This window comes from Bufo gargarizans, chromosome 2 (assembly GCF_014858855.1).
Source record: "Bufo gargarizans isolate SCDJY-AF-19 chromosome 2, ASM1485885v1, whole genome shotgun sequence".
NCBI classification, from domain to species: Eukaryota; Metazoa; Chordata; class Amphibia; order Anura; family Bufonidae; genus Bufo; species Bufo gargarizans.
Window position 1 is genome coordinate 226551427 of NC_058081.1, and position 24266 is coordinate 226575692.

Consider the following 24266-nt stretch of genomic DNA (forward strand, 5'->3'; position numbering starts at 1 on the left):
ATCATTAAGGTCAGATTAAGCTTTAGCTACATATGAAAATGTCACGTTAGATTGAAATAAAGTTTGGAAAACGTCCAGATTTCCCATTCAAGCAGTCACCTTGCGGTTCTAGTGTTTGCAGTGTGCCACTTCCCAAACCCTACAGTACAGAATTGAAAATCATCCTCTGTTTTAAGGATCTAGATGACAGGTTTTCCACTTGAGTATGTAAATGGAATCCACATCATTGAATAGTAAAAGCAAGACCTGAACTATACATATAATACTGTCAGTGAGAAGTGTGATTTCAACTTTGAGTATATTGTCTAGTTAGGTGCAAAATTCTGTGCTAATTACATTCATACCCTATCATTACACAAAGCCAACAAGCATTAGTCAGATTTGGAATTTACAGAGCACGAAATGTATGTTTTATTAATTACTTGTATTCCCTATAATATAAAAATTCTAGGAAAATCATGATATATATATATATATATATATATATATATATATATATACACACATATATAACTCTGTTACAGTGCAGTGTTTCCCTGTTAATCCTTAGAGAAATGTATCATTACAATGATGGCTGGGTGTTACCAGTTGGAGGAGTTGCCTACACACATTGATACCAAAAGGGAGTAACACAGAACCAATGTGAGGAGACACTGCCGGGGAGACAGGATGGTCCAGTCAATAAGACAACCCCTACACACGGAAGCCTCACCTGCACAGGAACCTTGGATGTGAGACTTCAATGTGTCCCCTCCTACTCTGCAGCATACGTTAGTTCTAAACTTCAGGCTGGAAAGCTGGTGTTTTAAGTAAGTGAACCTATAGTTGAAGGAACACCTACATAAAAATCCTTTGGGTTATCTATTAAAGGGGTTGTCTCATCACAGACACAATATGCCCCCATTGTCTTATAGATGCGGGTCCCACCACTGGGACCCGCACCTATATAGAGAACGAAGCCCCGAAAGTTTTGGAGGGCGCACTGCACATTCGCAGCCACCCTCCATTCATTTTCTATGGAGCCAGCCAGAATAGCCGAGCGCTAGCTCGGCTCCTTCTGTCAGGCCTATAGAAGTGAATGGGAGCAGTGGCTGGTCATGCGCGGTGCGCTCCCATTCACTTGTATGGGAGCACACTTGGTGGTGGCTGGACCAGAGTCCTCCAGCCACCACCTTGCGGGGCTCCGTTTCCCTTATAGGTGTGGGAACCAGCGGCGGGAACTGCACTTATAAGACAATGGGGACATATCCTAGCGATATGCCCCCATTGTCTGTGATGAGACAACCCTTTTAAGACCAGCTCCCTTGCTGGCATAGATTTAGATAATTTTCTATACCAAAAACTGAGACGGGCCTGCCAGTCCGCCCTCTTCCCCACCCACACCATGCCCTCTTTTTTAGAACTGGCATACATGGAGTGAAAGGGAAAGTAGTCGCAGATTCAGCCGAAAATCCCCTTAGAGGTCGAATCTGTGACAAAGGTACGCCAAAAAGTGGCGTATATCTAATCATAAATGACCCCCACAATGTTTCATCTTGAGATACAGTACAGTTTGTTTTTGCTTATGTTCATGGAAATTGTAATTACATTTTTTACTGTTTCCTGTCAAAACAAGCGCATTGTGGGTTCTGAAATGGCAACTAACTAGTTAGAACCTGGCTGTATGATCACACGTCTGACAGTATGGCATCTACCTAGTTAGAACCTGGTTGTATGATTACACGTCTGACAGTATGGCAACTACCTAGTTAGAACCTGGTTGTATGATCACACGTCTGACAGTATGGCATCTACCTAGTTAGAACCTGATTGTATGATCACACGTCTAACAGTATGGCAACTACCTAGTTAGAACCTGGTTGTATGATCACACGTCTGACAGTATGGCAACTACCTAGTTAGAACCTGGTTGTATGATCACAAGTCTGACAGTATAGCAACTACCTTGTTAGAACCTGGTTGTATGATCACACGTCTGACAGTATGGCAACTACCTAGTTAGAACCTGGTTGTATGATCACACGTCTGACAGTATGGCAACTACCTAGTTAGAACCTGGTTGTATGATCACACGTCTGACAGTATGGCAACTAGCTAGTTAGAACCTTGTTGTATGATCACAAGTCTGACAGTATGGCAACTACCTACAAACTGGATTCCAAAAAAGTTGGGACACTATACAAATCGTGAATAAAAACTGAATACAATGATGTGGAGGTGCCAACTTCTAATATTTTATTCAGAATAGAACATAAATCACGGAACAAAAGTTTAAACTGAGAAAATGTACCATTTTAAGGGAAAAATATGTTTAATCAGAATTTCATGGTGTCAACAAATCCCCAAAAAGTTAGGACAAGGCCATTTTCACCACCGTGTGGCATCTCCCCTTCTTCTTACAACACTCAACAGACGTCTGGGGACCGAGGAGACCAGTTTCTCAAGTTTAGAAATAGGAATGCTCTCTCATTCTTGTCTAATACAGGCCTCTAACTGTTCAATCGTCTTGGGCCTTCTTTGTTGCACCTTCCTCTTTATGATGCGCCAAATGTTCTCTATAGGTGAAAGATCTGGACTGCAGACTGGCCATTTCAGTACCCGGATCCTTCTCCTACGCAGCCATGATGTTGTGATTGATGCAGAATGTGGTCTGGCATTATCTTGTTGAAAAATGCAGGGTCTTCCCTGAAAGAGATGACGTCTGGATGGGAGCATATGTTGTTCCCTGAATATATTTTTCTGCATTGATGGTGCCTTTCCAAACATGCAAGCTGCCCATGCCACACGCACTCATGCAACCCCATACCATCAGAGATGCAGGCTTTTGAACTGAGCGTTGATAACAACTTTGGTTGTCCTTGTCCTCTTTGGTCCGGATGACATGGCGTCCCAGATTTCCAAAAAGAACTTCGAATCGTGACTCGTCTGACCACAGAACAGTCTTCCATTTTGCCACACTCCATTTTAAATGATCCCTGGCCCAGTGAAAATGCCTGAGCTTGTGGATCTTGCTTAGAAATGGCTTCTTCTTTGCACTGTAGAGTTTCAGCTGGCAACGGCGGATGGCACGGTGGATTGTGTTCACTGACAATGGTTTCTGGAAGTATTCCTGAGCCCATTCTGTGATTTCCTTTACAGTAGCATTCCTGTTTGTGGTGCAGTGTCGTTTAAGGGCCCGGAGATCACGGGCATCCAGTATGGTTTTGCGTAGGGGTGCACCGAAATGAAAATTCTGGTCCGAAACTGAAACCGAAAATTCAGGATACCCCTTGACCGAAACCGAAACCGAAACTGCCTTTTTGCCCAAATACTTTTAAAAGACCCCCCACCCCATAACAGTGCCATCCACAGACCCCCCCACCTCATAACAGTGCCATTCACAGACCCCCACCCACCCCATAACAGTGCCATCCACAGACCCCCACCCACCCCATAACAGTGCCATCCACAGACCCCCCCCCCCCCCATTGTACAATTAATAGAAAATAGCGGGGAGGGACTGGGAGGAGGAGCTGGGGGCTGGTGCGTTCACTGTTCTCCGGCCCCCAGCTCCAGTAGTTATAAAATGTTGTACAATTAATAAGCATTCTATTCATGAGGCCCCCTCTGCAGTAGAACATTCAATACAGCCACATCCTACTCACAGGGCTGTCATCTTAATGCTGGCCGGCCGGGCAGACGAGCGGCAGCGTCACAACTGACGTCATGTGCCCGGCCTACTTTCTGAATGAAGGAGGCAGCGCAGGCATGTGACGTCAGTCGTGACGCTGCCGCCCGTCTGCCCGGCCGGCCAGCATTAAGATGACAGCCCTGTGAGTAGGATGTGGCTATATTGAATGTTCTACTGCAGAGGGGGCCTCATGAATAGAATGCTTATTAGTTGCACACTTTTTATAACTACTGGAGCTGGGGGCCGGAGAACAGTGAACGCACCGGCCCCCAGCTCCTCCTCCCAGTCCCTCCCCGCTATTTCCGGCTGATATGTACAAATATCGGCAGAAACAGATTAGGTGCATTTTCGGCCGATATTTTCGGCCGCCGAAATTTCGGTGCACCCCTAGTTTTGCGGCCTTGACCCTTACGCACAAAGATTGTTCCAGATTCTCTGAATCTTCGGATGATGTTATGCACAGTTGATGATGATAGATGCAAAGTCTTTGCATTTTTCCGCTGGGTAACACCTTTCTGATATTGCTCCACTATCTTTCTGTGCAACATTGTGGGAATTAGTGATCCTCTACCCATCTTGGCATCTGAGAGACACTGCCACTCTGAGAAGCTCTTTTTATACCCAATCATGTTGCCAATTGACCTAATTAGTGTTAATTGGTCTTCCAGCTCTTCGTTATGCTCAAATTTACTTTTTCCAGCCTCTTATTGCTACTTGTCCCAACTTTTTGGGGATTTGTTGACACCGTGAAAATTTGAATCAACGTATTTTTCCTTTAAAATGATACATTTACTCGGATTAAACGTTTGATCTGTCATCTACGTTCTATTACAAATAAAATATTGACATTTGCCATCTCCACATTATTGCATTCAGATTTTATTCACAACTTGTTTAGTGTCCCAACTTTTCTGGAATCCGGTTTGTAGTTAGAACCTGGTTGTATGATCACACGTCTGACGGTATGGCAACTACCTAGTTAGAACCTGGTTGTATGATCACACGTCTGACAGTAGAATGTTGCTACGCAACTCTCCCATAAAAAAAGTAACCGTATTTTTCGCCCTATAAGACGCACCGGCCCATAAGACGCACCTAGGTTTTTGGGGAGGAAAATAAGAAAAAAATAATTTTTAACCAAAAGGTGTGCTTTTGGTGGGTTTGGAACTAATGGTGGTCTGTGGGTGGCACTATTACTGGGGATCTGTGAAGGACACTGTTATGGGGGGATCTGTGGATGACAGACACTGTTATGGGGGGGATCTGTGGATGACGGACACTGTTATGGGGGTATCTGTGGATGACGGACACTGTTATGGGGGGATCTGTGGATGACGGACACTGTTATGGGGGGATCTGTGGATGACGGACACTGTTATGGGGGGGGATCTGTGGATGACTGACACACTGTTACAGAGGGGGATCTGTGGATGGCACTGTTACAGGGGGGGGGATCTGTGGATGGCACTGTTACAGGGGGGATTTGTGGATGGCACTGTTACAGGGGGGATCTGTGGGTGGCACTGTTACAGGGGGGATCTGTGGGTGGCACTGTTATATATGTGCCATCCACAGACCCCCCACCCCATAACAGTGCCATCCACAGCCCCCCAGCCCATAACAGTGCCATCCACAGCCCCCCAGCCCATAACAGTGCCATCCACAGACCGCCCCCCCCCCCCCCCCTTAACTGTGCCATCCACGGATCCACACAGGTTCTGTAATGCAGGCCGGGCGGCCGGCGCGTCACTCGCTGACGTCACTTGCCTGCGCCGCCTGCTTCATTCAGGCACGTGACATCAAGGAGTTACGCTGCCGCCCGCCCGGCCTGCATTACAGCACCTAGGAATAGGATTTAAGGTACGATTAGCAATATAGGAGTGAGGGGGCATATCTAATACATTTTAATTGAATAAGACATTTAATATTAGTATACCGGAGCGGCGGGGCGGGGCTATAGTACATTGATTGCACCGCCCCGCCGCTATTCCCGGCCCCCAGCTCCTCCTCCCAGTCCCTCCCCCGGCCCCCGCTCACTCTACATCGCATCCAGCGATGTTAAATTGTCAGCATTCACCCCATAAGACGCAGGGACATTTCCCCCCGATTTTTTGGGGGGGGAAAGTGCATCTTATGGGGCGAAAAATACGGTACTTTGGCTTACGCTAAGTGAAAATGATTTTGTCTTAGTACATCTCTTCTTCTTAATAAGATTGCCCTTCCTATTTTTTTTAAACAGGCTCAGAATGCTGTGATTTTTTTTTTTTAAGTCATACCTGACTGTTTATTCACTGTTCCCTTTCCCATGCTTCCCACGTCGATCTCAACACACAGGAAATAACCGTTCAACCAGTCAGTGGACGCATTGGCGGTCTGCCTCAGTCAGGTGATTGGCTGAACAGTCATCTCCTGTGTATTGAGAGAAACTAGGAAGCAAAGACCCAAAATTTCCTGGACTATCGAATCTGGCAGTGGGAGTGCAGCCTAAATTAGGTAATAATGCACAATTTTAATGACTTTCCCACAGAACTGTCTATCCATCTGCTCAGCAGCATGTCCAATATGTGACTACAGTTTAGACATCTTAGACTGTGGCTTTTTGCATTCAGGATACAGTTACTGCACTCTGCATCTGATATTTTGCACAGTTTGTTACCTAGCGTTCTTCGTGTTCCAGTAACAGTCTGTCCGGTTTATCCTTTAAGTGGTTTAGCCAAGACATTGTTCTGTACAGTTCCTACCCTGTAAATATTAGTCACAGGGACCGCTAATTGTAAAAAAGCGAAACGTTCTCTGAATATAGTGGATCCAATCATCAACAATAACAGATAATTAATAATATTTTATGACAAACACAAGTGAAGGAGATCTACCTCTCCTATAAAACCTTATGTATCTCCAGCCTAATGATTCATCTCTGGTGAATCCTTCTATGAGCAGAACGCATGTACACAAAATTAGTTTTGTGAGAGACAAAGTGTTTAAATAATTTTATATTAGGAAAACATTCCTCGCATCATCTGTTGAGGCTTCGCCCGTAAACAGGTTATCTCGGAGAACCAGATAATCTGCAGCTATATGCAATGTTCTCCTGAGGTGTTTGGTAAAGATTTCCCTAAGAAGAGAAACAGATGTGGTTTGAAAAGATTTGCTTTGATCCAGATTTCTTTACTGTGAATCTATTCTATCATTTAAAATGAAAAGATTTGTAATAGTCACTATTTTCCAGAAGGAAAGATTTGAAATTCTTTGCATTCTAGATGTTTTCCAGTGAAATTAAAATTACAATACAACAGCACCCCACTGATGGCAGAAAATGACAGATATGGAAAAATGTGTGTGGTCCTGAAATAGGACTTAAGGGGAATTTGGGACTTGCCTTGTTCCCCTGAAAAGCTCTAGTTGTGTGTGTGTGTGTGTGTCTCTCTCTTTATATACAGTATGTATATAGTAGATTTATATCAGGGACTTAAAGGGGTCGTCTCACTTCAGCAAATAGCATTTATCATGTAGAGAAGGTTAATACAAGTCACTCACTAATATATTGTAATTATCCGTATTGCTTCCTCTGCTGGTTGGATTAATTTTTCTATCACATTATATACACTGCTTGTTTCCATGGTTACAGACCACCCTGCAGTCCATCAGTGGTGGCCGTGCTTATACACTATAAAAAAGTACCAGCCTATGTGAGCTCCCACTGTCCCAGCCACCAGAGAGGCCTGCACTGTTTCCTACAGTGTGCAAGAACGGCCACCGCTGCTGGATTGCAGGGTGGTCGTAACCATGGAAATGAACAGTGTATAATGTGATGGAAAAATGAATCTAGTTAGCAAAGGAGGCAATATGGAGAATAACAATACATTAGTAAGTGCCTTGTATTAACTTACTCTACATGACAAATGCCACTTGCTGAAGTGACAAAACCCATTTAAATTGACAAAATTCACATTAACTGGGAAATGAACAGAACGTGTAGGCCTCATGCACACGACTGTATTTTGCATCCATGTATGATCCGCATTTTTTGCGGATGGTGCACAGTCCCATTCATCTCCATGGGTCTGCCAAAAAATGGACAACACATGGATGTCAACCTGTGTGCTGTCCGCATCCATATGTCCTTTCCACAAATTATACAACATGTCCTATTCTTGTCCGCATTGCAGACAAGAATAGTCATTTCTAGTAATGGAAGTGAGAAAATTGGGCATTGACAGAAGGTGTCCGTAGTCTGCGGACCACAGTATGGACGCAGTCGAGTCCTTATATGGTGACTTCTCTTTCTTCTTTTCAGCTGCAGATCTTTCAGTCCCTGTGCTTCTCTTCTGTCACTCAATCCAACATGAGAATGCCAGTTTTATCGAATCTTTTCCCAAAAAACTGTATATCAATCTGCTCAGCGTCTCCTGCTCTATAACATGCTGCCTGGAGATTGCACTGCATTTCATGGTCAAACCTATGTTGAAATGACTTTAGTGGTTATTGGGGACCTCCATATGTATGTGTGGATGCCACATTTGAGTTGCTCATCTGCTAAATATCAGGGTTTATGTCCTTACTGAGCTGAGACAGTTATTAAAAAGTACAATTAGGATCAATTATAGCTGCATACAACAGCTATAATAAGCAAAAAGCAGGAAAGATCTGTTAACCACAGACTTTAGACATATGACCTACAAGATGTCGGGGCCATGTACTCTGTGTGAGGGCACTTTTATTGTGGGGCACAAAGTAGGATTACCGTACTACTTTTCAGGGTCATGCTGGGGTTCTGTTTCCATATTGGAGACACTAACAAAAACTATTAGCAGAATAGGGTTTTTGTGGCTAGAAAAAATTGTAATGGTGGTCTGGGCTTGGATAGAGAAGAAAAAAGAAAATGAATGACCACAATCAATGTAGGTCACAGTTATTTGATGACCGCAGTATTTCCAAGTATATTGCCATACATACAGCTGTTTCACTGAATCTAAGTCTATCCAGTTTTCTTGTGGATATGCAGTCTTTTATCTATTTATCTATCTATCTATCTATCTATCTATCTATCTATCTCTTATATATATTATATTATATATATATATATATTATATATATATATATATATATATACACACACATATATAAAAGAATATATATATATATATATATATATATTTATATACTGTATATTTGGGGTGAGGGCAAACCATGTGTTTTAAGACTTGTGCCCCTGATCTTAGGGGTTTTCTGAGTTTTAGATATTTTTGACCTATCCTTAGGTTATCCTGAGGTCATCAATATCAAAGCAGTGGGAGTTTGACACACCCTGCACCCCTGCCAATCAACTGTTATCAAAACCCGGACGGGCCAGAAATAAACACAGAGGGCAAAGTCAGAAGCACTGATTTATCCACTCTCTAGTGGTTTTCCCGGTTTCCAGCAGCTTAGCTCCCATTCATCCATATTAAGAATCCAGACAACCCCTTTACGATCTTAGCAATGCACCTTTTGTTGGCAGAAATAGAAAAAAATATTATTGAGAAAGCTTATCAAACTGGTGTAAAGTAGAACTGGCTTAGTTGCCCATAGCAACCAATCAGATTCCACCCTTCATTTTCCAAAGGAGCTGTGAAAAATGAAAGGTGGAATCTGATTGGTCGCTATGGGCAACTAAGCCAGTTCTACTTTACACCAAGTTGACAAATGACCCCCTTAATCCCTGTGCCTAAATGTTTACTTTTACTGTACAGCATTCCTTCTGTTCTGTGTAATGATTTACTGGTATTCTGTAAATGGATATTGCATTTATCCCACTATTCTAAACAATGTTTTGACCATAGACCGCAGCAGCGGACAGGAAGAGAGAAGGAAGATGGCACGTGCACACTGCGTGACGCGTTTCCTCATACAGCTGATCGGACCCCCGCCGATCTGATATTGATGACCTATCCTGAGTATAGGCCATCAATAGTAAAAGCCTAGACAACCCCTTTAAGGCTCTCTGAACCCTATACCAGCCACTTTAGTATAGCTGGGGCACCCATTTAAATCACATATTAAATTTGTACATAATGTTTTTTAAATGTTTTAAAAGATCACAGATGGGCAATGTGGGAGATGTCATTTCACACAATGCAATGGGTTATACAAAGTGTTAACGCCAGGCTAGAGGAACCAACTGCATATCAAGCAAGGATTTGTAGCCTCTCTATGCCATGCGTTACAATATGCCATCGCCATTGTATATTCTCTGAAGCAAATTAAACTCTAGGTATTGTTCCTGTTACTTTTAATCAGCATCATAAAATAATACTGTTTATGGGAAGTGAGTTCAGATTATACAGTTCCTAAATTGATTGGGCAGGTTGAGGAAATGATCGTCGTAATAATAATTTGCATTTATATTGTGTCATTTCATTTGCCTAAACCAGATCCATTTTGGTATGCAGGAGGATTTGCTCATAAATATAATTATTCAGGCTCCCCTTTTCACAAGCGGGATTCATGCAGCTGGTTTATTTGAAGGGTCGAGAGGGAAAAAAACGGATCTTTCAATTATTAGTTTTTCTAGACATTTTAACCTCTTAAGCACAAGGAAAAATTGTGTCGTGTACAGCTGGCAGTCCCTGTAGACTTGAGTATTTTAGTGCAGAGCTTCTCCACATCTAGTTTATATGATGCTTTGGAGGCAGCAAATCTTGATTCATATTTAACAGACTTGGTAATCCTTTTACTGAAGATATGCTGTTCTGAAATGAGAGTTACTGCTACAAAATGCATGCCTTTTATATGGTAATAGCTAACTGCATGCTTATTCTGGTTTCATCCTTCCAGTTAGTTTATTGGATTTGTACAGGCACGAAACATGGCTTACTCCTATGTCTTTTAAGGGTTTACCTGCAGGCACTACTGAATTAACTATATAGGCAAGCTAGCCATCTGTTTAGAGGAGCACAGTATAGGAACCACCACATTTGTTTTCTCATGTCCTTTGTTTGTTTTCTAAGTTACTCATTTTATAACATATCCTATTACGTGACATCGAAAATGAAAGTCTAATCTCTAGCCTCCAACCGAAATACTACTATAGGGCAACTACCGGTAGAGAACCTGATGGGCCCTATTGAGTAATGTGTAATAGGGCTCAATAGCTACTATGCTCCTTTTGTGATACTGGTAGCCTTTTATGTGGTAGAGGGGCCTTTGGACCTCCTAATACTCCACAGCATGTGTGCGCCTACTACCTCTGCAACCCCTGTAGCTAGGACACTGCCATCCATGCTATGCCTTACTCAAACAATGACATCTCACTTGGGTCTCTTGGTGCTCAAATTCTTAGCATCCTTAGAATTTACAGATTTTTCTTGTGAGCATTGCCATAAGGACACACCATATGGATGGTTTAGGCCTTGGAAAGAGAGGGCCCAGTCAAGGTTTGTCCTATCCCATTTCCTCTTGAGTGTTGAGAGCCTGTAATAGACTCCACAAGGGAAATACAAATAGGGTCAGGAGGACATGTAAGCACTAGACCCTTCTTTCCTTGTTGGCTGCTCTGTATAGGGGTGAGGGGTATTAATATTTATGCTATGGAACCCCCTTTCCATTATGTACATCCCTGTGCTTTAGACATGGTCGATTATTCTATGTATTGATGAATAAACATTTGATATCACATTGTACATAAGACCTGAACTGCGTTTCTGGAACTTAGTGCATTTGGGAACATAAAGCAAGTGCTTCCCCGATTTCACACGCCAGCAGCCATCTGGCATTGGAAGATTGTCCTGCCTTTTGAAGACTCTGCAAGCATATCAGTAGTTGGCAAATGTGAATATTGTGAAATGAAAGGCCTGTTTTGTGGTTGAGAGGTTTCATTTTCTGGTAATTTCAACAACACTCATCTTCTTCATTTACGTTTCCCCCTCCACACATTGCAAGTACGACCCCCTGATGTCTTTCATATTCTAAACCATTTAATCTCTGTACTAAAGCGTATGGCCATACAGTAAACTTTCGTTCTGCTGAATGAAATTAGCATACTGCATTTATCATCACATTGAAAGATTTTAATCAGCTTATCCGCTGATCTGTAACTGACCCCATGATACCTAAATGAGTGAAATAAATTTGATTTTAATTTTTTTTCATATACTCCATTTTTAGTATATTAAACTATGAAATTGAGTTGGTCTGTGTTAATACAAACGGGACCTTTAATATCTCTAGTGCAATTACTTATAATTATGGAAACTGCCGAAATAGTCATTGTGGAAGGGGGTCTGTGACCTGATTAACTCTTTCATTATTAAACAAAAAGGCAATGTCATGTGACAGGAATTAACAGTATTACAATCTGAACACATTAATCGGTTGCTTAACAATTATTTTGCATCACAGTGGCCCAAAAAATGAGAATATACTTTGACTTAATCAATAGTGGCAATAAACAGCCCATAGGTGATGTACTTATTGGTTCCCAAAATGAATGGTATTGGAGCTTGTTGGCTTTCTAAGTATAGGTGTAACTTGTACAGGGAAATCTTTAGCACGGCCCAACTACCGTGGGCCATTTTGTGACACCTAGCCTGTTGTGACTGGTACCTCTGCCCCTGTCTGACATTTTCCTGCACTCTACCATCTCTGTATTATTCAAGCATCATTTTCATACACCTAATGCTATGATTGCCAACCTTATTACACTGACAGAACCATTGAAAACAGTGTACTTGTTGACTGCTTTATCTGTATCTATGGGCAGATTTTGCCATTTCTACTGAAAAAGTGATAGCTCTTCTGTTGTCCCTTGACCAGGTTCCATGTTATCCAGGTTGGGAATCTGTGGACATGTGTCTCAGATAATGTACCATATCCGTACTTTATAAAATGAATTTGTCTAAAAATAATTCATATTTAAAGGGGTTGTCCCATTACTAATACTTATCCTCTAGCCACAGGATAGGGGATACATTTCTGACTGGCAGGCTTCCAACTGCTGGGGCTGCTGGAAACCATGAGAACAAGGGCCCTAAGCTGTGCCATTTGAATAGATTGGTGGCTACGTAGGCGCAGTGCCGCACCCTTCAACTCTATGGGACTACCGGAGATAGTTGAGTACAAGTGCTTGGCTATCTCCGGCAGCCCCTTACAGTTGAATGGAGTGGCAGCATGTATACATGGTCTCTGTTCAATTCAAATGGATGAACACAGCACCTTGTTTTTGCAATCAGGGGGGGGGGGGGCCCATGCGTTAGCCCCCGAATGTCACTGACCCTTATACGCAGGATATGGGATAAGGGTCAGTGACATTCGGGGGCTAACGCATGGGTGTTTATAATCACACAACTCCTTAAAGGCAAAAGTTTTAAAATTTTGCATCTCAGACAGGTGTCTTTTTTGGTATTTGTAAGCTATATATATGTATGGTTTTCTACACTGTCTATACTGCCACTGTATATAATTTCATTGTGTAATACTGTTGAGGGGGCCGCTTCCCCTGCTTCCCATATAGTTACGCCCCTGTGGATATATACAAATTGTATTCTACTGTTTATGTAGTCTGATGAATAGTCCAAGCAAATTAAAAATAAAAGATATTATTTACTATTATATTCACTGCCCTAGTTCATCATTTTTTTGGTCTCACTTAAATGGAGATGCAATCCCATAACCACCTAGAATTGTGGAAAATGTGGTATTTTCAGTCCTAGTGCCTTATTATACAGTATCTCAGTGATCATAAAGAATAATACGCAGCTGCTGCTTTAGCACTGACCTAGTAAGCAGGTACCTCCAGTGCACAGTGGTCTGGGAAAACCTTGCCTGCAAAGATAATGCTCCTTTAAACTGATGGTAGCTTGTGACTCCTCTTCGAGCATTGCCATTCAAACATATATTGCAGAGGTATAACATTTAGCTCACAAGCGCCACCTTCAGGAGCCTAGAACACAGTGAGAGAAGCATAAAAAGATGGAAGAATGTAAAACAGATGCAATCACATAAGTCTGTCTTCTAAAGTAATATCTGTATCACACAAGGCATGTTACTTATCAGTTAGTAATGCTTTTCAGATCAGTTCTTATTTAACACTGGAATAGTGAAGAATAATTGCATATGTAGTGCAACTTTTGCAATTTACGACAGTGATGTTCCAAGGCACAATCAGATTCATATAGGGTTTGCATTGTTGCCAACCTGTATTTTTCTTTTTCTTCTGGACAATTGATCCAAAAATCACAGGCAACATTTAAGTACACACTGGAAAACCATAATGTACGACGAAGATTGTGAGTAATAGATGTCTAAAGCTCAATATACTATAGAGATATGAATTCATTATCTTATTTTATTGTGATGATGACCTGCTCAAGTACCACTGGCCTAAAAGAAAAGCCAAAACAGCATTTTTTTTCATGGACACAGAAAAACTGCGCTATTTATACAGACTGGGAGCTTGGCAAACCTGGTGGTTAGTCTCCTGTACCCATAATGCAAAAGTGTACTATGTTTAGAGGTTCAAACAGTATGAAAGTGAAATATCACATATATTGCAACCCAATTCAAGATTTATATGCAAGGAGCATATCACGTATCATATGAGATATGTGTATATCAACATGTTCCATAAGTAAGTGATGAATAGTGAATACTTGTATTACCTGAATGGTCTATTGTGAATTATCAAGATGGACTGGTACCCTGAGGCCCAAAGCCGCTCCTCTTATCTATATTACCTGTAAGAACACTATCAGAAGAAGTCTCCCTACAGCTAGTGTATATACATAATTTAGGCATCAGATAGTAAAGAATATTTGGATGTAGAAGATGTGTATAAATAGATAGTTGTAAGATGCAGCTTGGCTTCACAGCAACCTTCTTCTGATTTAAGACATGTTGTCATGTCCATAAAATACCATATATAGTACGATCTTCTCATATGTCATAGATACCTATGAGAAAATGATCTTCATGAACTATGTGACCTCAGACCACCACTAGTTTTCAGAATACAAAGTTCAAAATAGGATTTAAACTCCATTTAGGAAAAACACACAACATGCTAAGCAAGGGGACTTTCAAACTAATGGCCTTTAATTTAGGATGTTGTATCACAAATCTCTGAGCAGTGCCGTGGGGGTTTATTTGCTCTTTAGAACCCTTTCATCTGGGCAATCAGTAATAGTCTTAGAGGACAGATTTTACTAAGGTCATTTTCTCACATTTATCTATGACATATTAGAAGATGATTGTGATTGGATTTCCCCTTTAAGAGCATTTTCACACGGGCATAGTTTCGGTCTGAGGTACTGTATTGTATATTTTTTGTCATACATGGTAATGGTATTAGTCACAGAAAAGTCAGGTTTGACTTTCCTATTATTGGCTCTGAAGGCGTAACTATAAGGGGTGTATGAGAAGATACCAGCATGGTAATTGAGAAGGCCCATTTACAGACTTTGCATTGGGGCCCAGGAGCCTGAAGTAATACTTCTGATTTATGATAATCCTTGTTACCAATTCTAACCAATGTAGATTTTTATCTTTATATTAATAGGATAGTTACATTTATGACACTTTTACATGTAAGTGAATAAACCTTCAAATACTAACTGTAGCCAACAGTTATATTTGTTGAAGAGGGGCATATTCTTTAGTTGATGAATGCGGGTGTTGTGTTTTACTGATCATAGAGGCCCCCAAACATATTAGAACCAAACACGCCATTTTTGGTATGACTACCCAACAATCTAATGTGTATGAGGTGCTCCCAACTCTCCCCCAACAGGTGATGGGTGGATTGCAGTTTAACACCAGATCATTTTGTTCTCCTTGGAGATAAACCACCTCACCAGAGGTTTCTGGCAGTGGCTTTCTCTACTCTCCCCATCTAAAGAGGACCTTTCACTGGTCCTGACATTACAATATTAGTACCTGACTGTGTAGGTCATGATCAGTAGATGTCCGTGTAGTCATTATTTTTTTTTTCAGATCCACTGCTCCGTTCCCCCTCTGTGCTCCCCCGTTCTCTTTTGCCACCCTGTATGCTAAAAAAAATACTGCATTGGTCCTCTTTAAAGTACATCCAAAGGTGTATGAGCGTCAAAAGCCTAATTCAAAATGGCTGCTCTGTTGTCACTCTTTGATCTCATATATTGTATAAATTTGCAGGCACATTTTCATACATCTGCATAATACTCTTGTAGACATTGAGGAGATGTACCAAAGCCGTTGTCAAGGAAAAGTGGAGTAGCTGCCCACAATAACCAGTCAGGTCACAGCTTTCATTTTCCAATCGGCCTGTGAATAATTACAATAATTGCAATGCTTACAATGTCATAATTTGGAGCAAATTTACTGGCGGCAACATCTCCTGCCTTTCAGTATCTTGAGATACAGAGTACAGAATGTTTTTATGAGCTAGAATGGGTTCATAAATCCCATCTTTCACTAGACCGTTAATCTATCACCATTTTCGCCCATGTGTTGAAGCAATTTTCGGATATTTCATAATGCCCCTCTCTCTTTCTGATCTGCAGGTTGTTGTTTTGTAACGTTTTATACAAGAAAAGCTGCACTGGAAGCACAGAACGCATTGCACAATATTAAAACTTTACCTGGGGTGAGTACATTCTTCTTCTCCTTGACACTGTGTCATGATTAAATGTCATTTATTTGTTCTGTTTATTGTGAGAGAATAGCTCTCTTTCCAAATAACCAATGAGTACATGATGAAGTGTGTGCTGCTCGAAATGACTGGGCAACGATGGAATGGACTTACGGTGGTGTTGGGCTAATCCCTTAATTGTCTCAGTCAGATGGCTTTGTGTACAATACAGTGAATGTACTTTAGGCTTTATCTGGGAAACAAACATTACCTCAGTACCTCTCCTGTACAATCCAATCTGCTTTGATTTTTCTTTTTGTCTGATGTGTATTGAATTTTTAGACATTTTTAAAACAAGCATTGACGTCTCTAGGTAATGAATGGTACATGTGCTTCAGTGCCAATCACATGCAAACCAAGCAACTGCTTATGGCCCCAGAGATCAGGGTCCGCATGCCGACCATAAGTGGTTGTGGACATATGGGGGTTATTTATCAAACTGGTGTAAAGTACAACTGGCTCAGTTGCCCATAGCAACCAATCAGATTCCACCTTTCATTTTCCAAAGGAGCTTTGGAATGAAAAAAAAAAAAAATGAAAGGTGGAATCTGATTGCTATGGGCAGCTAAGCCAGTTCTACTTTACACCAGTCTGATAAATGACCCCAATAGTGCTTGTGAAGCTAGTTCTGCCGCATATTGGCCCAGGAGGGCCCTTCCCACCTATAGAGCTGAAGCAGACATTCTAGAGCTAAGGGTAGAGCTAAGCTGTGCAGTGGCGGTGGAGCCTGGCAGTGCAACATAACTAATACCAAATTATTAGAACTGTTCATGAAAGAAACAATAATTAGGGTCTGTTAGGAGCCTCCATCAATAGTTTATAATGCAAACTATTATGCAAATAGACAGTAAAGCCTAACTGAAGTCTATTCACTTTGTGCACACAGGTTATTTAGGGTTTTGCATCGTGATTTCCAACCAACAGAGCCCATTTACTTATAATGGTGTTTGTTAGGTTCCACCACAGTGTCTGTTGTTTTAATAGGAAAAATAGCACAAGATGTGGCGCTATTTGTCTTATCAAGAATGATGGAATCTGCAAGAACAGAGCTTCTGACACAAATGTGAACATAGCTTTAGTTGGTATAAAAGTGTTTGCAGCATCTCTGTATATCTCTCCTCTTCCTGTTTCATTTAGTATATTGTGCAGGCTGTGGCATTTCAGCTTACCTAGCTACTATTTGACAACTTGTGTAAGAGAGGACCATCACTGGTTACAGGAAGTTCCATCTCCTATACAATAAATGGCCTACAGAGGATGGTGTTACACCCCTACCATTAAGGGAGCAGGAAGCATGAGAGGGAGGATTATACTAGAAATGGTAATTTGAGAATAAAACATGCCAAAAATGAGGCAGCCATAAGTAATTTAACCATAAATAGCCTGGCAGCAGTGAGAGAGGTCAAGAGTAGCTGAAGGGGCCGAAATCTCTGAAGAGCACTGCATCAGTGGGGTCAATATCCAGACTCCTCCAATACTTTTCCAAACAAATAGAACTTAAGGCAGCATTCCCATCAATACACCCCTTTGTTCACCAATGTTTCAGCTCCGATGAGCCTTTCTCAAGCATCTTCATTGAAGCTGGAACATTGCATTTATTAACTTCTATTTGTCTGATGTGGAGGACTCTGGACCTGGTCCTGTAAGGCTTGCTGCTGACCTCTTTAAAGCAATACTATCCAAACATGTTTTGTACGACATGTTGGGATATTTATTTATTTTTTACACAAAGTCATGTGAGCCGTCATGTGACCTCTGGCTTTCAGTTAACTGCCCAGGTATCTAACAGGTGAATAGTAGTGAATGCAGGAGCATAAAAATTCATGATTCCACTACCAGTGCTATTTACTTATCACATGGATCTGTCCTGTATGCCGACCCAGCTCATGCACCTCATGTAACACTGCTGCTTACTGAATGCCATAAATTAAATTATGTAGAGTGTCACATGACATGTTTCAGTTAGGCAATGGATACATTACACAGGACTGATACATAGGTTATTTAACATTGTAGTATATATATAGTGGTCAACTGGCTGATATCAGAAAGGTGTGTATGCAGAATTTAAAATATACAATGCTGCCCATAGTTATTCATACCCCTGGCAAATTTTGACTTAAAGGGAACCTGTCACCAGTTTTATGGCGTCCTAACTAAGGGCAACTGGCAGTGACTGATTCTCTTAGCAAAATGCTGGGTCACTTTCTGACTCTCCCACCTACCTTCTGCTGATTGCCAGTTATTTTCCATATGAATCAGCAGCAGGTGGGCGGGGGAGTGGCTATAGCTCTGAATTAAAAAAAAAAACGCTGGACTCAATGACATCACGCTGGACTCAAATCAGCTCAATAGCATGCGGCATGCAGAATCTTTGTGTGTATATTATGAGGTAACCATCTGTCACACCAGTAAGTGAATACATCTAAGGCACTTTTTAGTAGTTAATGATTGTATATAATTAGTTAGATTATAATTAAATATCCACATGACAGGTTCCCTTTAAAGTTACTTTTATTCAACCAGCAAGTAATTTTTTGACGGGAAATGACATAGGTGTCTCCCAAAAGATAATAAGACGATGTACAAGAGGCATTATTGTGGAAAAAAAAAACATTTCATAACATGTACTGGCAAATTGTCAATTGACATTTTAATCCATCAGAAAATATAAAACCTATTCCTTCATCTATATATGAATATATCCCTTTAAGTGAAAAAGGGCATTACGATGGAGAAGGTGGAATGGGAACACTTGTCATCATTCTAAATATAATAATGGTCTTGATTCCTGGCATATTTTTATTGTTTTTGACACATCATTTTTCTCAGATAGCCTCTAGCATTAATATTAAAATGTTTGATTATCCAGATAGTGCCCAATTTGCTTTCCAGTGTCAGCCTACAGTACCTCACTAAAATTACAGTCAGTCCTTCCAAGATTACCGAGCCTGATACTGAGCAAATATTGCACCATGGAATTCATGGGCAGCATCTCTGTTCATTTGTATCATGACCAGTAGCCGCTTAGTAAATAAATGTGGCAGTCTTTCAGAATAGATGCCATGCACAGTATCATTTAATTGGATAATTTAGCATGAGCTGCATTAATTGGGTTAGTAAGCCTTTGAGATATTAAAACCTGACACTTTCCCTTGGAGAATAATTATCATCTAGACAACAAAAATGCACATAGAGGTTTTCCTAGTCCTGCAGCATTATAATATTGGTCTCACATGCAGTGCCAGCATACCGGAGATACAGGAACAAATGCTTTATGCCATTTCCTACTTTATTCTGTCATTTTCTGTTCAAAAAAGAAACGGGAAAAAAGGCATTTTTATCTGTCAACACACGTTCAGAATCTCTCAATCTCTCTATGATTCCTTGTGTTCCACAATACTGTGCTTATCGCTTTGATTTAGACCACCTAATTGGCTGCTAGCATATTGACACTTCTTTTATGTGAGTATATATATATATAGTACAGACCAAAAGTTTGGACACACCTTCTCATTCAAAGAGTTTTCTTTATTTTCATGACTATGAAAATTGTAGATTCACACTGAAGGCATCAAAACTATGAATTAACACATGTGGAATTATATACATAACAAAAAAGTGTGAAACAACTGAAAATATGTCATATTCTAGGTTCTTCAAAGTAGCCACCTTTTGCTTTGATTACTGCTTTGCACACTCTTGGCATTCTCTTGATGAACTTCAAGAGGTAGTCACCTGAAATGGTTTTCACTTCACAGGTGTGCCCTGTCAGGTTTAATAAGTAGGATTTCTTGCCTTATAAATGGGGTTGGGACCATCAGTTGCGTTGTGGAGAAATCAGGATACACAGCTGATAGTCCTACTGAATAGACTGTTAGAATTTGTATTATGGCAAGAAAAAAGCAGCTAAGTAAAGAAAAACGAGTGGCCATCATTACTTTAAGAAATGAAGGTCAGTCAGTCTGAAAAATTGGGAAAACTTTGAAAGTGTCCCCAAGTGCAGTCACAAAAACCATCAAGCGCTACAAAGAAACTGGCTCACATGCGGACCGCCCCAGGAAAGGAAGACCAAGAGTCACCTCTGCTGCGGAGGATAAGTTCATCCGAGTCACCAGCCTCAGAAATCGCAGGTTAACTGCAGCTCAGATTAGAGACCAGGTCAATGCCACACAGAGTTCTAGCAGCAGACACATTTCTAGAACAACTGTTAAGAGGAGACTGTGTGAATCAGGCCTTCATGGTAGAATATCTGCTAGGAAACCACTGCTAAGGACAGGCAACAAGCAGAAGAGACTTGTTTGGGCTAAAGAACACAAGGAATGGACATTAGACCAGTGGAAATCTGTGCTTTGGTCTGATGAGTCCAAATTTGAGATCTTTGGTTCCAACCACCGTGTCTTTGTGCGACGCAGAAAAGGTGAACGGATGGACTCTACATGCCTGGTTCCCACCGTGAAGCATGGAGGAGGAGGTGTGATGGTGTGGGGGTGCTTTGCTGGTGACACTGTTGTGGATTTATTCAAAATTGAAGGCATACTGTACTAGCATGGCTACCACAGCATCTTGCAGCGGCATGCTATTCCATCCGGTTTGCGTTTAGTTGGACCATCATTTATTTTTCAACAGGACAATGACCCCAAACACACCTCCAGGCTGTGTAAGGGCTATTTGACCATGAAGGAGAGTGATGGGGTGCTGCGCCAGATGACCTGGCCTCCACAGTCATCGGACCTGAACCCAATCAAGATGGTTTGAAGTGAGCTGGACCGCAGAGTGAAGGCAAAAGGGCCAACAAGTGCTAAGCATCTCTGGGAACTCCTTCAAGACGGTTGGAAGACCATTTCAGGTGACTACCTCTTGAAGCTCATGAAGAGAATGCCAAGAGTGTGCAAAGCAGTAATCAAAGCAAAAGGTGGCTACTTTGAAGAACCTAGAATATGACATATTTTCAGTTGTTTCTCACTTTTTTGTTATATATATAACTCCACATGTGTTAATTCATAGTTTCGATGCCTTCAGTGTGAATCTACAATTTTCATAGTCATGAAAATAAAGAAAACTCTTTGAATGAGAAGGTGTGTCCAAACATTTGGTTTGTACTGTATATATATCTATATATATATATATATATACACAGTACCATGCAAAAGTATTAGGTAGGTGTGAGGGAAAAATGCTGCAAAGTAAGAATTCTTTCAAAAATAGAAGTGTTAATTTATTTTCATCAGTTAACAAATGCACAAAAGAGAAATCTAAGGTAAATCAATATTTGGCATGACTACCGTTCAAAACAGCAATTCTTCTAGGTACAATTGCAGAGAGTGTTTGAAGGAACTCAGCAAGAAGGTTGTTTCAAACATCTTGGAGAGCTAACCACAGATCTTCTGTGGATGTAGACCTTGTACAAATCCTTCTGTCTCTTCATGTAATCCCAGACAGACTTAATGATGTTGAGATCAGGGCTTTGTGGGAGCCTGGCTGTGTCGCTATCCAATCACAGCAGAGAGCGTCACAGCCAGGGAGAAACCTTCTTCCTGGCTGTGATGCTCTTCACTGTGATTGGATCACGGCACAGCCAGGGAGAAGGAGACGCCCATTGAGAAACCCTGGCGTCTCCTCCTCGATGTACTGATGCTCAGTATTAACATACTGAGCGTGAAAACTACAGGGGGGCCACAATGGGGCGTAGAAGCAATATATAAAAAAAAAAAACATTCAGGGTGGCAGCATCAGTAAAGGTATTTATCTGGAATAAAAAAATCCTGGAAAGGTCCTCTTTAATGATTTTGATACTGATGACTTATCTGATCGGTGGGGGTCCAACACCTGAGACCCCCGCCGATCAGTTGTTTGAGAAGGCCCCTGTGAGCACCACTGCCTTCTGCCTGCTCACCAAGCACAGCGCCATACATAGTATAGTGGCTGTGCTTGGTATCATAGCTCAGCCCCATTCACTTGAATGTGGCTGAGCTCCTCCTAAGCCTAGGAAAAGGTGAGAGAAGGCTGCCACTGGGAGCACTGCTGCCTTCTCAAACAGCTGATCATCGGGGATCCCAGGTGTCAGACCCCCACCGATCAGATACTGATGACCTATCCAGAGGTAGGTAGTAACATGAAAATGGTGTATTCTACAATGTAAAAAAGATTATATACAAACAGTCATTGCCATTTTCATTTACCATCCTCTGATCAGTATTCGTAGAGTAATGAAGCTTTTTTACTCAATTTCCATTTTACACCCATTTCTATGAAAGCGCGTGTTCACTTTGCAAATACTGAAAATCCTATACTGGTCTGGGTTGCCAACAAGATTTTTTCTTTTTTCTGGACAACTTATCCCAAAATAATGGACAGCCAATATTTTTTTAAGGACACATTGGAAAACCAGAACAAATGCTAAATGTTATTAGTAATATATGTCTATAGCTCAATATACTGATAATAACTCATTACCAGCATTTACTGTGAGCTTTAAAATGATCCAGGCCATATTTTGCAAATCTGACAAGTGTCATTCTAAGTGGTGATAACTTTAAAATGCTTTTACTTATCCAGGCCATTCTGAGATTGTTTTCTCGTCACATATTGTACTTCATGACAGTGGTAAAATCGAGTCCCAAAAAATGAGATTTTTATTTATGAAAAATTACCAAATTTACAAAAATTTACAAATTTCAATTTCTCTACTTTTATAATAGATAGTAATACCTCCAAAAATAGTTATTACTTTACATTCCCCATATGTCTACTTCATGTTTGGATCATTTTGTTAATGCCATTTTATTTTTTGGGGACGTTAGAAGGCTTAGAAGTTTAGAAGCAAATCTTGAAATTTTTTAGAAAATTTCCAAAACCCACTTTTTAAGGACCAGTTCAGGTCTGAAGTCACTTTGTGAACCTTACATAATAGAAACCCCCCAAAAAAGACCCCATTGTAGAAACTACACCCCTCAAGATATACAAAACTGATTTTACAAACTTTGTTAACCTTTTAGGTGTTCCACAAGAATTAATGGAAAATGGAAATGAAATTTCATAATTTCGCTTTTTGGGCAGATTTTCCATTTTAAATGTTTCAAGTAACAAAGCAAGGGTTAACAGACAAACAAAACTCAGTATTTATTACCCTGATTCTGTAGTTTACAGAAACACCCAATATGTGGTCGTAAACTGCTGTATGGGCACACGGCAGGGTGCAGAAGAAAGGGAATGCCATATGGTTTTTAAAAGGCAGATTTTTGCTGGACTGTTTTTTGACACCATGTTCCATTTGAAGCCCCCCTGATGCACCCCTAGAGTAGAAATTCCCCACAAATGACCTCATTTTGAAAACTACGGGATAAGGTGGGAGTTTTGTTGGTACTATTTTAGGGTACATATGATTTTTGGTTGCTCTGTATTACACTTTTTGTGAGGCAAGGTAACCAAAAATAGCTGTTTTGGCAAGCGCTTTTATTTTTTGTTATTTACAACATTCATCTGAAATGTTAGATCATATGGTATTGTTATAGAGCAGGTTGTTACGGATGCGACAATACCAAATATGACTACTTTTTTGGTTGTTTGTTTCAGTTTTACATAAAGCATTTAAAAAAAATGGGTCATGTGGTATTTTTATAGAGCAGGTTGTTACGGACGTGGCGATACCTAATATGTATACTTTTTTATAAACTTTTTTTGTTTTTCACAATAACAGCATTTTTTAAACCAAAAAAGTTTGTTATTTTTTTATTTTTCAGGTGATTGTCTTAGGTAGGGGGCTGAATATCTTAGGCTCTCACGGAAGGCAGCCACGATGCCTAAGGAAGGCATTGGGCTGCCTTCCCTGCCATCCGGTCTCCGCCACAGCAGCGCGGGGACCCGATGGAATCTCTCTCCCTCCACACATCGCTCGTCAGCGCTGACTGAGGCACATGAAGGGTCAATGTGCCGGCATCTGTGAAATCATGC

The 24266-nt window shown here is 40.9% G+C and overlaps 1 protein-coding gene across 23 annotated transcripts in view; it reads left to right on the forward strand.

Annotated features, from left to right (window-relative positions):
• The window catches only part of CELF2 (CUGBP Elav-like family member 2), a 449189-nt gene that overhangs the window by 232574 nt on the left and 192349 nt on the right, over positions 1 to 24266 (forward strand). For all 23 annotated transcript variants that reach the window (XM_044280047.1, XM_044280053.1, XM_044280064.1 and 20 more), the window contains one exon: positions 16186 to 16268. In XM_044280047.1, coding sequence (XP_044135982.1) covers positions 16186 to 16268 — 83 coding nt within the window. The remainder of the gene's footprint in view (positions 1 to 16185; positions 16269 to 24266) is intronic.